At 42.0% G+C, this 17,353-nt stretch overlaps 1 protein-coding gene across 1 annotated transcript in view; it reads left to right on the top strand.

The window, feature by feature from the left end:
- The window catches only part of LOC122813330, a 1,602,747-nt gene that overhangs the window by 1,359,102 nt on the left and 226,292 nt on the right, over positions 1 to 17,353 (top strand). Inside the window, exon 8 of the mRNA XM_044085591.1 lies at positions 7,706 to 7,901. Within this exon, the coding sequence (XP_043941526.1) occupies positions 7,706 to 7,901 (196 nt within the window). The remainder of the gene's footprint in view (positions 1 to 7,705; positions 7,902 to 17,353) is intronic.

The raw sequence follows: 17,353 nt of genomic DNA, 5'->3' as shown, positions 1-17,353 counted from the left end.
TTGATCTCTAACCCCGTTAGAGACATTCTAGTAGCCTCCTTAAAATCCTCTACCAGGAGGATTTATACAAGCAAATGGAAACGTTTCTCTTATTGGGCTAAAGCCAAGAATATTGATCCCTTCACTGCTCCAGTTCAGGCAGTTTTGGATTTCTTAGCAAAAATTTTTCATGCAGGCTCCTCTTCTTCCACAGTTAGAGTTCAATTGGCTGCTATCTCGAACTTTCATGTCGGGTTCGCAGATCACAATATTATGTCCCACAGGCTTTGTAGAGCCTTCTTGAAAGGAATTTTCCTCCTGAAGCCTCCAGTCAGGAGTCCTCCTCCTCAATGGGATCTAAATTTAGTGCTGACATCCTTGATTCTTCCCCCCTTCGAGCCAGCTGTTTCTTGCTCCCTGAAATTTCTTTCATGGAAAACCTTATTCCTGGTAGCTATTACATCGACCAGGAGGGTGTCTGAACTTCATGCTCTATCTGTTCGCCCCCCCTATTTGGTCTTTCACAAAGACAGGGTATCATTGAGAACTAATCCGACCTTTTTGCCTAAGGTCGCCTCAAAGACTAATTTGAATCAATCCATTGATCTCCTGTATTTTTCCAAACTATTCAAACAGATCGAACAAAACTACATTATCTTGATGTCCACCGACAACTCAGATATTATTTGGACAGAACTAAACAATTTAGGAAATCCGATCAACTCTTTGTTTCCTATGCTGATAACAAGAAAGGCCTTCCTGTCTCAAAAGTGACCTTATCTAGATGGCTTTCTTCTGTCATCTCTGAAATTTATCGGCTCAGGGGAAAACAGCTGTGCTCAAAACCTAAAGCACATTCAACCAGAAGCTTAGCTACTTCTACAGCCTTTCAAGCTAGACTTCCTTTAGACACTATTTGTGCAGCGGCCACTTGGGCCACTCCTCATACTTTTGTTTCCCATTACAAATTGGACTTGGCCTCCAGGGACAGAGCCAGTTTTGGCTCTACAGTCCTCAAGAGTCTGTTCCATTGAGCCACCCAGGATAGTGGTGCTAGGGACGCGGTCCCATCAAGCAAGAATGAAGGCAAGATTGACAACTTAACATTGAGAAGTTATGTACCTACCATAACGTTCCATGTTAGTTGTCTTCTCTCGCCTTCTTTCTTGCGACCCTCCCTCCTTCCCCCAGGCCTGGACAGACCTTTCTCTACAAGGAATTATGATGCTGAAGACCATACAGAGCTGGTCCTTCTTCCATCCTGCAGGTTTTTCTTTCTTCCTTCTTCCTTTGGGAAGTGTTTATGCTAGGTGCTATTGCCCTTTTGTCATCAAACGAGATCTGGGTACTTACCGCCTTGCATCATGGGATATGGGGCTGCCTCAAGCTGGTAAAAGTGACTCTCGAGCTTAGCAAGTGCCGAGTCGGAGCCGAGGATCGGCTCCGAACCCATCAAGCAAGAAAGAAGGCGAGAGAAGACAACTAACATGGAATGTTATGGTAGGTACATAACTTCTCATTTTGGCGGTTCCAGCTTCGGCACCGACTCCCACTTCAGCACCGACAACTACTTCGGCACCGATCCCTGTATTGGTGCAGACACTGACCTCAGCACCGATGACTTCTTCGGTGCAGACAACCGTAGTCCAGTCTTTCTCGGCACCGTTGTCCTCGGTGCCGTCAGATGAGATGGGCACCGAGTCTGCCTCTTCTGTAGACAGGCCTGTTTCTCCCTCAGTCTCCGTGTAGTCCACTAGAAGCCTTTCCAACCATGATGTGTTGCGTCTTGTGGACCAGGTACTCTTGGCCAGAGGTATCCCACCCCTCAGGAACTATCCTTTATTGGGAGGTGATCACTCCTCTCCAAAGACCCCTTCTTAGTCTCCTCCTTCATTGCCTTTCAAGTTCATGGATATAGCACAGTCTTCCCCTTCTGCGATTCCCTTTATGGTTCTCACCAAGGAACCGCAGTTGCCTTCGTGGCAGGAAAGTTTTTCTATGACCCAGGATGTCAGCTTTGAAATGCATAGCTTGCTGCTCCACAGCCATCCAGGGACTCAAGGTCAGCAGGCTGAGCCACTTAGGGGAGGGGTGACCCCTGCCCTAGACATACACTCCTCTTCTGGTGGACCAGCCTTCCAACTGATGGAGAAGGCTTTTGTTGCTGCTGGCGATACCGGACTGTCTATACCTCTGCCCTCCTCTGGTACACTGGTTCCACAAGTTGCATCTAACGGACACCGGGTGCAAGGGCCACAGGACATATTCCCTCAGGAATCCCCTTTTCCACTGTCTTCTCCAGCTTCTCCTGCTGAGGAGGTCGTCTGGAAAAGTTTGTGTAAGAGGAAGCACATTGACTCCATAGAGGAGTCCCTCATCAGATTTCGATGACGGGGGGAAGGATCCCCTCAGTCACCCTCTAAGGTATCCTTTGGCGATATTCTCGAAATCCTGAAAGAGAGGTGACTGGCAGTCCTCTAATCCGACCTCCGAGGAATCTGTGTTCCTGCAGGCCTTTCGTGCCTGGCACCCTACCTCCTGGGTTACTCCTCCTGCCGATGAACTTGTCCGGCTCATCGTGCAGCGTGCTTGGAAGGCTCCTGATACCGTTGAAGCTATTCCCTGGAGGCCTGATAAGATCTTGTCCCCTCCTGATTCGGATAACCATTGGTCCAAAGGTCTTCCTGTGGATGCTTTGGTGGTGGCGGCCGCTACAAAAAAGGATCTGGCAGAAGAAGAAAGCCAGACTGTCCATCCGCCTAACAGAGAGTCCCGGGCCCTGGACAGGATAGGGAAGCGCACCTTTGCTATCAGGTCCCTAATTTATATGGCACATTTCACCAGGCTTCAAAGGGATCTGGTTTCTGAGCTCTCTGAAACCTTGGCTGGTGCCGTGTCTGGTGAGGTCCGTGACAAAGTGGCCTCTCAGCTGGCCACCATTGAATCTAGATCTAACTCCTCTGTGCGACTGATATCTCACACATCGGAAGGAGCAGCGAGTTCAGCTGCGGTCTTGAGATGACACGCCTGGATGCGCTTGTGCAACTTCGTGGAACCCTTTAAGTCTTCTTAATGCCCCCATTGAGCCCTCCTCGTTGCTTACGCCCAAAGTTAAAAGCACAGTGGCCAGATGTGAACAGGACGGTAAGACCCTTTCTGCCGGCTTGGCTACTCGCAATTCCCTTGATTGCCAGGCAGAATGATCTTTCTTTACCAGTACGTGATATTCTCATTACTTCTCATAAGTCTTCCACTAGAATTACTTATCTGAGCAAGTGGAAAAGATTTACCTGTTGGCTGAAAGATAAACAAATAGACCCCTTTTCAGTACCAGTGTCGATAATACTAGACTATCTGGCCGACCTGTTTCAATCAGGTCTATTGGCCTGTACCATTAGAGTTCATTTGGCTGCAATTTCTAATTTTCATGAGGGTGTCCAAGATTCCTCTCTTATGTCCCATAAATTGTGCAAGACCTTCATAAAAGGTGTGAATCATCTGAAGCCACCTTTTAGAGAACCTATTCAACCATGGGATTTATTAGTCTACAAGCTCTGACAATGGCACCTTTCGAACCAGCCTGTTCTTGCGACCTCAAGTATTTGTCATGGAAAACCTTGTTTTTGGTCGCTATTACTTCTGCCAGACATATTTCTGAACTTCAAGATTTATGTATCAAGAGTCCATACTTGATTTTTCATAGAGATAGAGTGTCTCTGAGAACTAATCCGTCATTTCTGCCTAAAGTGATCTCTGAAATGTCCATTAATCAAGCCATTGAATTGCCAGTTTTCTTTCCCAGTCATTAAAACAGAGAAGAGTATTGCCTACATACCCTAGATATATACAGGCAAATCCATTTTTATTTAAACAGGACTAAACTTTTGTAAATCTGACCAGTTATTTTTGGCCTTTTCTGGACCTAGATTAGGATCTGCTGTTGCTAAGGTCACATTAGCTAGATGGTTGAAGGACTCTGTGACCTTTATTTACACACAACGTAATATCTCGTTGCCTACTACCATGAAAGCTCATTCAACAAGTTTGGTGGCAACTTCTGCTGCCTTCCATTCCAGAGCTTCTTTACATGACATCTGTGCAGCTGTAACTTGGGCTACACCTCATACCTTCATCAGTCATTACAAATTGGATTTGGTCTCCAGGGGAAGAGCATCTTTCAGTTCTGTGGTGCTCAGGAATGTCCTTCCATGAGAGCCTTCCAGGAATAGGAGTAGCTGGGGACTCTGTCCCATATGTAAGGAATGAACGAGGATTAACAATATCAGATAAAGAAGTTATGTCTTACCATAATGTTCCATCTGTATTGTTGATCCTCGTTCAGTCATTACAACCCTCCCTCCTTCCCCCTCCAGTGGTTTCTAGTGAATCTCACCATCCGGTTCTCTGAGGTTATTTGACCAGAGGTAGCCTCTACCTTCTTTAACTTGCAAACTCAATCTGAGGTAACAGGGCGAGGGGGATTGTAGATAAGGGTTTAGCTCGAGAGTTTGAAGCTGACGCGAGCTTGGAAAATGGCCGGCTCGGTTCCGAGCTCGGAACCGATACCCATGCGTAATGACTGAACGAGGATCAACAATACAGATGGAACGTTATGGTAAGACATAACTTCTTTTTCTTACTTACTGAACAGAGCAATGCAAGGTAATGTGGGTCCAAGGCAGAATGCAGAATGCTGAGAGCAAACTCCTACTAATATCTAAATATTATTTTTGGCTTACAGAATAACATCATTCACATCTGGTCATCTGACTTTCCCACACTATCCCCATCATTAGAAACTACCAGGGTTTAGCACCTATGTGCTACAGTACACACAGATAGAGCTTTGCTCAGATGTGGTGCAGCTGCTGGAAGTCTTAAAACCATAAAACAATTTCACTTGAGCTGCAACTTATTCTGTAGCACAGACTTTGCGTCTCTGGCTCCCTTCAAAACTGTGGGATAACATCTTTATGGCTAATTAATTTAATTTCAAGAATATTTTGCAAAGTCAGGTGGATTAAGATTAAATTCTTTACTTCCAGTATATGCTGTTAAAATGTGTATACATTTCAGCAGCTACAGTAATGCATGTACATCTCTTTTCCTTCCAGTAGGGCACACTGTTGATTCATTTTAACACAAACAAACCTTACAAGTACATTTTCAGCACAATCATATGTACAAATCAGTTTGATATACAAATATATAATTATTTACAAAATTCCAGCTAGCTGTGCTGACATATGTTACATATCTACTGCCCTATTTCTCCTGGTATGCCTGGTAGTACCTCCTATCGTCACACTAGCTAAAGGAATGGCAAAGGTATTGCCAAAATTGATAGGTATGGGTAAAAAGATGTAACTGTTTGGAGTGTAATGAGTTGGCAGGTTTAAAACATTCCATACAGAGTACTCCCATCAGAAATATTGGAGGAGCAAATGGCTGCAACTAAGGAAATTATTCTTTTGAGCTGGGGCACAGGACCTTAATTGCCTAGACATAATAAAGCCTTCTTAAATGTAATTCTTTTGGCTGCCAAAAAGCAATAACTGGAAAATGGAAATCTAAATCTAAATCAGCTGTATTTTTAGTATTGAATGTTGTAAAAAAAATAAAATTACTGGAAGAGGGTTCTTTAGAAAAGGGAATGAGCAGATTAATGGAAATAAATGGAATTTGTGGCAACAATACATTTATAGGAAGAGGAGGAGGAGTGTGGTTTAAGAGATGGCAGGAAATGGACTGAAAGACAGCTATAAAGAAAGAAAAATTGTAGTGTATAATATGTGTAAATGGAAAATGTTAACATGGCTTGTTCTCATTTCTGTTAATGTTTGTGTGGTTAAAGTTGTTAAAAAAGGAGTAATAATAGCTGTTGGGACTGTTCAGGAGTAATATGTGAGTTTTCTTTTTGTTGTTAAAGATTCACAATCTATCATTTGACTAGCATGTATAAACCATGACTGACTTCTTAATCTTCCTTTACAAAGCACACAAGCACACTGTTCAGTACTGTACAGATGTGCACATACTGCCCAGATTACTGCATACCAATAGATAACGTGTATATTTATCCAGGCATGACAGTACTGCAAAGTACTTCATCATCCTGTGATAGTCTAGACATACTTTCATGGTCTAGGTTTATGCAATTCCACTCATCCCTCTCTCTGGGGGCAAGTCCTGCATCATATGCATACTCTTCTGTAAGACTTTTTTGTTTTTCTTTGCAAATGCATGGAGGTTATATACATTAGGCTGAATTTCTGTTTGAGTGTCACCACTAAGCCCTTCTCTGCCAGGTTGTGCAGTTATTCCATATCACTCTGATGCTTACACCATCTGAGCAGGGGTCAGCAGCTGGACATGGGGTGACTGAGCCTGGGAGCCATCACTGATGCTCACGAAGGATGGTTTGAAGCAGTGCTAGTGCTAGGAGGTCCTACCCCTTTGTGATGGCATAATTCAGGATGTGATTGTAAGCTGTTAGTCATGGGCTTCTCTTTAGGTGTGTCTCAGACCCCCTCTTAAAGTGACGATACTGCTTCATATCTGATCTATTCACCTAGTCTAGCTGCCATTCCTGGTGTCAGTTATGATCAAGGCAGAGGAGTCACAAGGACCACCTGCCTCACTCCTGCACATTGTCATTTCCCTCCCCTCAAATAAAGGTGAGTGGGCATAACCTCTTATTTCATTTGCCCTACCATCTTCCACAGGCAATTGGGTTGCATAAATGAACCCAGGTCTGGGTCATTTTCAGGGCTTCATTCCTCTACAGTATTTTGAGTATTGGCTCTGTGTGCTGTCAGTCCATGGCAAGCTACAAATTTGGCAGATAATAAGATTCTGAAACACTGCATACTAAAAAGGCCCATTAGTGGTGTATGGCATTGGAGAACTAAATGTGATGGTCAATATGTCGTGAACATTTCTGTAACATTCTGAGACGCACACATATATGGGATTATTATCTCTAGACATGGAGACAGTGCAGTTGCCTGATACCAGCATATGCCCACTTATCTATTATATCACGTAGGCTGGGCTGTATGAGGTTTTTAGGCCTGTATCGGATATGTGTGACTGTATTACTCCTGCTATGTACTGTTTTTGGTGAACACTTTTGAATGGAAGAAACGACCTATAAATTGTGATACATCTGTATTTGTGAGGAAACTGCTTAATGTGTTACAGATTTGTCTGTTCAGAAACTTGCGAACCTATAGAGCAAACTCTGATTTTATTTTGAACCTCTGCTTCATCTTCTGCCAGTTTAAAACTGTTGGAAAATTGTTGAATATTTTAAATATCATAATTAATGGTTCCAGATTAGTTTTAGGATATTTTTAAGATAAATATGCTTTCATAACTAAAGCAATGTTAAATGTAAATGTTTTAATATCAGTGGTAGACTGTGACTCATTGATACAATGGTTTTATGCAGTAAATTATAAAAACACAAACATTTCACTTATTTTTATCCAATAAGAAAATAAATACTTGAGTGATATACTGGATGTGTTTATATAGTGATAATGTAAGGTGTTTTTGATGACCTGGGTGAGTTCTCCTTGTAATAATATGAAGGATTTAAAAGAATTTGCATGCTATGAAAATAATTATAATCAGTTCTGATGTGTACTGCAGCAATAATATGCAGTAGCAAGAAAAGTAACTTTTTTAAAGAAGTGTATCTCGTTCTTTTACGTTTTACCAGGAAAGAATCTACTTTATCTGGAGAAACTGCAGCTAGATCTGAAGAAGTACAAGATCTAAAAGAGGATTATTCTATCAGTACTCTTAAATCAAAAGACAACCCGAAGCTTGTGCCACTAAGCATAGAAGAACAACTGGAAAGACCTGACATCAAAATACTTATTCCAAAAACACAAAAGACCGAATATTCTAGTCTGGTAACATAATATGTATTAATATAGTATCAAATATAAGTTACTTCTTTTGATAAATATGCTGTACTTGTAGCTTAATATTAAGGATTATAGGCTCATATAATTAACGTGTATGTTGCCATTACCATATGACACCAAACTGTAAGACTGATTCTGTGTGAGTGGAGAAAGAGAGAAAGAGAGTCAGTTGCACTAAAGACAAAGCAAAATGAAAATTTTAGTGTGGAAAGTTAACTAGGACACTTCAGAGAATATGAGAAAAATCTTGCTAGATAATTAAAAAAAATGACACCATTGTAAATCTGCTTTACATAACCTTTCGGTTTGGGAAGTTGTTCTGTTTTATTTCTCAGAGATGAGTGCAATTATAGAATAATGCCTACCCACGCATTTAGGGCCACAGCATTAAATGAAGGTACTGAAGGTCCAAAAAGTCTCCATATTTTTGGGGGGGGGGGGGAGAAAAAAAATTCACCTGCAGACTAGTTAGACAAGATAACAATCTGTAACTCCTCCACATCCAATTTGCCTTTAACAAGACTGCCTTATCACATCATAGCTAATTATAGAACCCTTTCCTCTATGTTCCCCTCAGTATAACTCCTACCTAAACTAGTATGGAGTCCCTATATATATTTAAAAAACAACATTCACCTAGGGGACTTTGGCTAGTCCTCCATTAGCTTGGAAATGTGTACATCCTCTAACATGTATGCCCAGAGATTTCTTGACTTCATCAATACAAACTCTCTGGATCAGTTAGTTTGCACCCCAACTAGGGGCAATAAAATCCTGCACTTGGTCCTCACCAGTATGAGATAGCTGTGCTCCATACCAGTTGAAACTCCGTTCTTGTTCAAGTCAGATGTCAGTCAGTCACATTTACCTTTAGACTGAAGCTAGAAGCATTCTCCAATACCTCAGTATTCAGAGATTATGCCAAGGCTAATCTACTGAAACTGGATGATGACTTGGATAAATTCAGCATCCCCTTCATTCACTGCTTTTGGAAAATCCTTTACTGCAAATTCTATGCACATGTGAATAGTTGCATAGTTGCTGCTGTTCCTCTATGAAGTAAATCATTTTCTTTCGGCTGTTCCCATTAGGGGTCGTCACAGCGGATCATCTGTTTCTATTTCTTCCTGTCCTTTGCATCTTGCTTTGTCACACCGTCCACCTGCATGTCCTCTCTCACCATATCCATAAACCTTAAATTAGACCTTCCTCTTTGCCTCTTACCTGGCAGCTTCATCATTAGCATCCTTTTCCCAATATACCCAGCATCCCTCTTCAGCACATGTCCAAACCAATGCAATCTCGCACCTCTGGCTTTGTCTCCAAACTGTCCAACCTGGGCTGACCCTCTAATATACTTATTCCTAATCCTGTCTACCCTCATCACACTCAATGCAAATCTTAACATCTTTAACTCTGCCACATCCAGCTCTGGCTCCTGCCTTTTTGTCAATGCTACCATCACCGATGCATATAGCTGGTCTCACTCCCTCTTGTAGACCTTCCCTTTCACTCTTACTGGCACTCATCTGTCACAAATCACTCCTGACACTCTTCTCCACCCACTCCACCCTGGCTGTTCTCTCTTCTTCACCTCTCTTCCACACTCGCCATTACTCTATGAAGTAAAACATATAAAGTATCCTTTATGAAGTAAATACAATGCCAAATTCAAAAATAAACCCCTATGGGGGAACCCAGATGTAAACCATCTCTATAGTAAAAGAAAACTCATTGTCCTTGCTAAACTTGACAGAGAACTGTGGACCCTAACCAGATCAACCAAATCCAGATATGTAGCAAAAACGGACAAAGGCAAAGGACAACCACAACACCTTTAACTGCGTTAGAAACCTTAAAAACAATGCTCAACACTGTACATATCTAACAGTAAATGTCATCACATACACAGACCCAGAGGACATAACCAATGTAGTAGCAGATGAATTTGATTCTTAACTTCACCCCACTCTCCCCTGCTACATTCCCAAATCTCATACCCACATGTACACTCCGCCTCAAATCTCCCATGGACAAATCTTCAAGGCACTACCCAAGATCTGCATAACATACTGGATTGCTTATTGGCCAGCCTGAAGAAGGATGAATGAAGGACAACTGTGATCCCTTTGCACAAATGTGGAGTGTCAAGTCTGAGCAGCTTCCTGTGTAGGGCTATGGAAAAGATTTTTATGAAACTAATAAGTAAGGACATAGGTAATCTACTCTTGATCCAAGCCAGTTCTCATTTGTTAAAGACAGATTCTGTCTACTTAACATGGTTGACTTCTTTGAGAAGGTTACTCCCCAGAGGACAACAAGATCCTCCAAGAGGGCCTTTCCCAAACCAGTAGTTGGTGTCAAAACCATGCACTAAAATTGAATACCAAGATATGTGTAATAGTATCCTTCAGCAAGGAAGAAGTCTCATGTAACTATCCCATTGACAAACACCCCTGAAAACTGATCCTGTGTAGTAATACTCTCCTTTGATCGCCATGTATCCACTATTGCAAGAAAGTGCTTTTTCATTGCACAGCTTATTACATAGGGTATGGCATCCAGGTCCAAGATGTGATCATTCTACTGTAATCTGCACCCATCAGGTTGCTCATTGAGAATAACGCCCAATCAGTATGCACCTGTCCCAACATTTGACACAACTCAAATGCTCACAACTCTTTCTTACTTAGCAAATCAAGGACCTAAGTCATAAAAATTATGCATACCATCTCATAGCCTTGTCCCTCTTTTCAGTGTCATACAGGCTACTGAGTGAAAATCTCTGCCTCCCATACAGAGTCTCAATGAACCCTTTCCTATCAGACCTACTACATATTCACAAGCCCACTGGGGGCATAAACACCTGATCAAGAGATCTTTTGAAGGGACAGATATTTATTTCAGAGAATACCCTCCTCTTTGGAGTGTACTTCCTTGCCATATAAAGCAAAGTACTTCTCTTGCACTTTACAAACGTAATCTGGAAAAATGGAAGGGTAATCATAAATTTCACCCTTCATCTCTGGATTATTTGTGCTTAAAATATAAGGGCCAAAAACTTAAATGGGAATGTATGGCTAGGCTTCTAAAGATACTCCTGGATCAATAGCCTAGTAAGTATGTTCTGAACTCTGAACATAGTATTTTGTTAACAACTCAACAGTGTTCCTTTCCTGTGGAGTTACTAAATTTTGAAATAAAAGGATGAATTTGAAAAGATCATGACAAAACTGCAGTGTATGCCAAGATAAGTGGATGGCATCCGCTAAACTGTGTGATCACGGAAGCATGTTAAATGTGGAATGAGCATATAGATGAAAACACTCCAACAAGTAAAGGAAGACGCATGTGAAGGGGGCTGCATAGAGCTAAAGGGAAAAGTAGTTAAAAATGAATAGTATAAAAGTGTATTTTTGATAGTGAAAGCTATGCTCATATAATATAGCACAAATGTATGTGGCATGTGATGAAGTGTATGCATGTGTCTCTTAAAGTGTGGCAGAATTACCTAGTAAAGAGTGCGTGAAGGTATTGTTAGCATATTTACAAAACCTCTTAGAAAATAAGATTATTACAGATGTTAGCATAACAGTACATTATGAATTATAGGAATATTGGGGAATCCACCAAGTAGTTCAGGACAAAACAAATGATGCAGTAAGTGAAAAGGAATCCCTTGGAAATGTGCCAGGTGTAAAACAAGAAATAATGCAAAAAATCCAACCAACGGCATAACACGTCGGATCGTCTAAAATTAAAAATGTTTTTAATAAAACAGAGACAGGTTATCACTTTCACACTCTTAAGTGCTTTATCAGACCACACAAAACAACTCAAAAAACACATTCATATATAGCCCTACCAATTAACAAATCAGTCCCATTAAATGAATCAGTGGTAAAGACCACCACATTTCAAATGGGGTTTTAAAGAAATCTTCCCATTAATACCAGGTAACTTGTAGGCCTGTAAATTAATAATCCATTGCAATTCCCTAAGCTCTGTAAAGTTCCTTAAATCACCTCCACGTTCATTTTCATGAACCATTTCTATTGCCCTAAAAAGAAAAGTATGAATAGCACCATTTTCTAGAGTATGTTTAGCTATGGCACTCCTAATGGCACCCACCCAAGTGTTGTAAAGATGTTCCCATATTCTTTCATACAGAGTAAGATTGCTTTTCCCCACATAATAACACTTGCCTGCAACACAAGTTGCAAGATAAATTATGTTACGGGTACGGCACTCTGCTGCAACCTTAAATCTGTATGTATGGCCAGTTAGGGGGTGAACAAATGTGTCACAAAGCTCTGCATGTTGACAGAAATTGCATCTATGGCATTGTCTCATGCCTTGTACTGGAACAAGCCCTTTATTTAAATCTTGATGTGTATTATAACACAATTGTCTTTTTATGACTTCTTGTTTATATATCTAAATTTGGGTCTGTCACCAACCACATCCCCTATTGCTTCATCAGTTTGTAAAATGGACCAGTTATGCCCGATAACACTGCGTATTGCTTCTACATCACTAATAAAATGTAAACTGATGGGAAGACCTCTGGAGCCATCTATTCGAGTATTGGAGGTTTCTTCATGATGTATATTGATATCCGAAAAATATGGTCTGGCTCTACTGGTCCTAAGTCCTCTGGTTAACCTACAGGCATCCCTAATCTCTCGACCTCCATTTCCCTCTGTCTGAATTCAGACATCAAACAAGCTAGATCACTATCAAATCTCTGGTCAAGATTATTTAATATTGACATTCTTAAAATTTGACCTTTTAAAAAAATTCTTATAAATAAAAGTGGGATGCATACTGTCCCTGTGTAGGACTGCATTGCGCCTGCAATTTTTCCTAAAAAGTCCTGTGTTAAAATGGCCATAAGCATCTCTGTTTAATGTAATTAATGTAATGGGACTGATTTGCTAATTGGGAGTCCTATATATGAATGTGTTTTTTGAGTCGTTTTATGTGGTCTGATGAAACACTTTGAGTGTAAAAGCACTAACCTGTGTCTGTTTTATTAAAAACATTTTTAATTTTAGACTGTCTGTTGTGTTGTGTCTTTGTTTGGATTTTTTGCACAAAAAAAAATGATGCTGTGGCATGCCATCACTGCAGTGAGCAGTAATTTAAAAATTAATGTGGGGAGTGGGATGTTTATGGGGAACACACCCAAAGCTCACAGACCAACAGTGGGGGAGATAGGAAAGAAGAAGAGGGTGAGGGTAAAGAGGGATAAAAAGGGTGGGTCAGATGTGCAGATGTATTTTTTTCTGTTGAAATACTCCCTTTTTACTTGAGAGAGTAGGGCTTGGATATATGTTGGTAGATGGAAGAAGTTCATTAGGCGGGGCAGAAACATAAAACATAAAGAATGGTAGATAACACAAGAGCAATGAGATGAAACACAGGGGGACAGGATGGCACACACAACTTCAGGACTGCCTTCTTGTAGGACTGGTTTCTGTCCAAACAGTCAGTAATGATGGTGGTTTAGTATATCTGTAAATGGTGGGGAGCGGGGGAACAAGGTCTTATCCCTATTCCTGGAATCAGTGAGAGTTTGGCAGTGGGTGATAGCCTTGCATCATTTTGTAGATGTAATTCATATCATTTGGTTACTCAGTTGCCTTGCTAATGGGCTAATCAGGTCTATCCTAATGCCTCACAAGTGGTCTCTCAATCTGTCGGTGGCACAGCGGGTATTCCGTCACCGAGGTAATAATTGCTGTAATCTTTTTGCTTCCCCTTTCAATACCAAGTGCAGAATGTACTTCACCATGGCTCTCTGCTTGAACAGTGTACCCCTGGATTACTGTATGTCTTTCCACCATTACTCCTGATTCCCAGGTTTCTGCAGAAGACAGTCAAATGCAAGGCATCTGTTGTCCTTATTGCCCCCTTCTGGCATAGCCAAATCTGGTTTCTCCTTCTCGGGCCTCATCTCAGAGATCCCCCACCCCCGTCTCAGATGTTAGATCCAATGATGGATTTGCTTTTCTGCACATCCAAGAATCCTCACCCAGACCTTCTGAACCTCAAACTAACCACCTGGATCTGATGATGTCCTTTTCATTCTTCCTCACAAATGAGTTATGGATCCAACTCGGCTGCTTTTACAAGACTTAGGATCTGACTCTCGAGCTCCTCCCTATACCCATAATGTTCTATTCCATCCCCAACTCCCCAAATCATGTTTGCTGCCATCGTGTCAAGACGCAGATCTGGTCTCGAGTTGTGAGATTGAAATTTAACTTTTACATTATTGTTAACGTTGGGTTAATCTTTTCGATTTTTGCAGTTTATTTGTCATAATTATTGCCTTTTGTCTCTCCTTCTCCCTCGCTTAACTTTTTAGAAGTTCCTTGGCATTAGGATGTGCTTTATCTTCACTTTCTTTTCTTAGTGCCCTTTGGCATGTCTTATATCTCTGTTAGTAATATAGTGTGTTAACATATTTAAAGTTTCTGACATATTTAAGACCTGCAGTACTGTAGAGTGTACAGCTGTTACACTAATCCTTTTAGAACCTCTTGTGTTTTTTGGTACAGTCCTCTACAGTTTCTTTTTGTGGCCATGTCTGAAAAGTCCTCTGATTTTAAGAGATGCACTTCTTGTGGGCACAAGATTCCCAATACCGATGCCCACAAGAAGAGTGTCTACTGCCTGGGGCATGAGCATTTGAGGTCATCTTGTGACATATGTGCATGTTTTAATTCTAGGGCCATCTCTAATCACCGCAGTAAGCTAATACTCAAGGATTTACTTCCAACCTCTTCTTCTTCATCTTCTCCTGGGGCTCAAACCCATACTGAATCGCATCATGGCTCTGCAGAATCTAAAAAGTGAGCTGAACAGAAGTCCCCAAGGGCTTCGTCGGGGCCTCCTTGGAAAATTGCAAAGACATCAGATCCAACATCTTCAGATCTGAAGGATGGTGCCACCTCCTTCAGATCCACAACCTTCTCCAGATCCAACAGGAGTAAGAACCATCACTAGCTCCCCTGTGCCATCCACCTCATGCTCATATCCCAGACCCTTGGATCTGATGGCTAGGAGCAGATTTCCAAAAGTTGTCTTTTAGCCATTTCCTCCAACTCTTCCCTTGAAGTTGTTTGAAACCCCTAAAAAGCATTCCAGGCATGCATCCATAGCATCGTCCAAATCCTCTAGGAGCTTGACTGAGCCAGATATGGACAGGATGATGCAGAGATTTCTCAGGGTTCATATCCAAATGGGGGTCCTGCCAACTCCATCCCCTCTCAGATTCATGAGTGCACCTGACCAACCAGTACTCTCACCTTCTCTGGTCAGACCTGTGGTCTCTGAGTCTAAGAATACAAGATCCCCAAGAGTGTCGGCGTCAGATCCTAGGAAGTTCTCTTCCTCGACTCCGGCAGTTTCTCTGACTGGCTCTGTTCCATTGCCATCGGATCAGGGTAGGTCTCAGATCTGAGGGATTGGCTCCAGGTCTGAGGGTTTGGGTTTGGCTCCTACTTTGTCAGATCCCACCCTTCCCCTTGGTGCCTCGGCTCTTGACAGCTCAGGTCTGATTCTCTTCTGGTGACTCATCCCGGGTTGGCCCCAACCTCTCGTCCTCTCCTGCCTTGACTCCAAGGAGGGGGAAGAGATGTCCCCAGATCCTTCAGCTTTCCAGGTAGTAGAAAGGGCCTTCTCTCTGCATACGGAGCCATCCTGTCATATCTCGGGTCCTACCCCTCGGCTGATCAGGTTTGAACTCTGATCCCATCATTTCTGCTCCTGAGGGTCAGCCAGCTTAGGGAAGCCTCCACACCCATTGCTACCCATTGTGCAGGGAGGCCATGAGGGTCTGGGAATTGGCAATCTCTGCAGACCACTTTCTAATTGCAATACACATACCGGGGAAAACCAGCATGCTGGTAGACAGACTCAGCAGTTCCATTCTAATTCCTTATGAGTAGTTTCTCAATCAAACATTAGCAAACATGATTTTCAGCCACTGGGGCCAGCCTTGCTGTGACGTGTTTGCCTCTTTCCTCAACAACAAGTGCATCAGGTACTTCGCTCTGACCCTCCCCCGCTGGAGTCACTGAGGGATGCTCTGATTCACAATTAGCCCTCAAGTCTCCTCTATGCCTAGCCCCCTCTTCCACTCATCCTGAAGTTTCTACAGAAAGCAAGCAGGCTGAAGAGCTCAGCCATTCCCATTGCCCCTTTCTGACCTCATCAGATATGATTCCCTTTCCTGTGGTCTTACTTGAAATATCATCCATAGATACTGGTGCCCACTCAGGATCTCGTATCACACCTGTCAGAAATTCAGTATCCCAATCTCCATGCCCTTAAGCTGACCACATGATTTCTCCACTTCCAGTAATAGTAAGACGGTCCAGGCTAGCTTCCCCAGTTTGTGACATTATCAAGGCCTCCCATTAGACCTCCCCCAAGAAAGTCGACAGAAGCAAATGGAAAAGATTCTCTATGTGGGCTTCCAGAGAAAATATTGATCTCTTCTCAGCTCCTACTTCGGCCATCCTTCTTTTTCTCACTACTCTTTTTAAGGAAGGGGCTATTTTTTCTACTGTTAAACTTCATTTAGCAGCTATATCCAACTTCCATGCTGGAAATTAATTCCTTTCTCTAGCAACTTCCAGATTATGTAAAGCTTTTATGAAGAGAACTTTTCTCCTTAGACCTCCAGTAAAGGATCCCTCTCCCCTTGGGATCTCACGGTGGTCCTCCAGGATTTGACTCAGAAACCCTTTGAACCGGCAAACAAATCCAATATCAAGTTTCTTTCTTGGAAAACAATCTTTTTGATAGCTATCGCTTCATCAAAAGAATTTTTGAGCTCCAGGCCTTATCGGCTAGGCCTCCTTACATTATTTTCCATAAAGATAGGGTGTCTCTGAACCAACCCTTCTTTTCTGCCTAAAGTGGCCATGGAGACTAACATTAATCAGTCCGTACAATTGCCAGTTTTCTTTCCAAACTTTACAAATAAGGGCAACTATATGCTGCATCTTCTTGATGTTCATAGACAACTGTGTTTTTATCTTCACAGAACAAAACAGTATAGAAAGTCTGATCAGCTGTTCGTATCCTTTTCCCTTAACTGCTTGGGTCAAGCAGTCTCCAAAATTACTCTAGCTAAATGGATTACAGATTGTATTTTGCTGATTTATTCTCAAAAATGTTTGGAGTTGCCTTAACATTTTAGAGCTCATTCCACTAGATCTATGGCTACTCCCTCTGCATTCTCTTGAAGAACTTCCATTGACAATATATGTACTGAAGCCACTTGGTCAAAGACTCATGCCTTTGTTACACATTACAAATTGGACATTGCTACCAGAAGGAGAGCTTCCTTTGGTTCGACATTACTCCAGCATGTCCTTCTTTGAGGGCCTCCTGAGAGTTATGTAGCTGGGAACTCTGCC

This window comes from Protopterus annectens, chromosome 10.part0, assembly GCF_019279795.1.
Source record: "Protopterus annectens isolate FY-2018-M chromosome 10.part0, PAN1.0, whole genome shotgun sequence".
Lineage (NCBI taxonomy): Eukaryota > Metazoa > Chordata > Ceratodontiformes > Protopteridae > Protopterus > Protopterus annectens.
The sequence above is the reverse complement of the archived record's forward strand: the minus strand, read 5'-3'. Positions and strand labels throughout refer to the sequence as shown.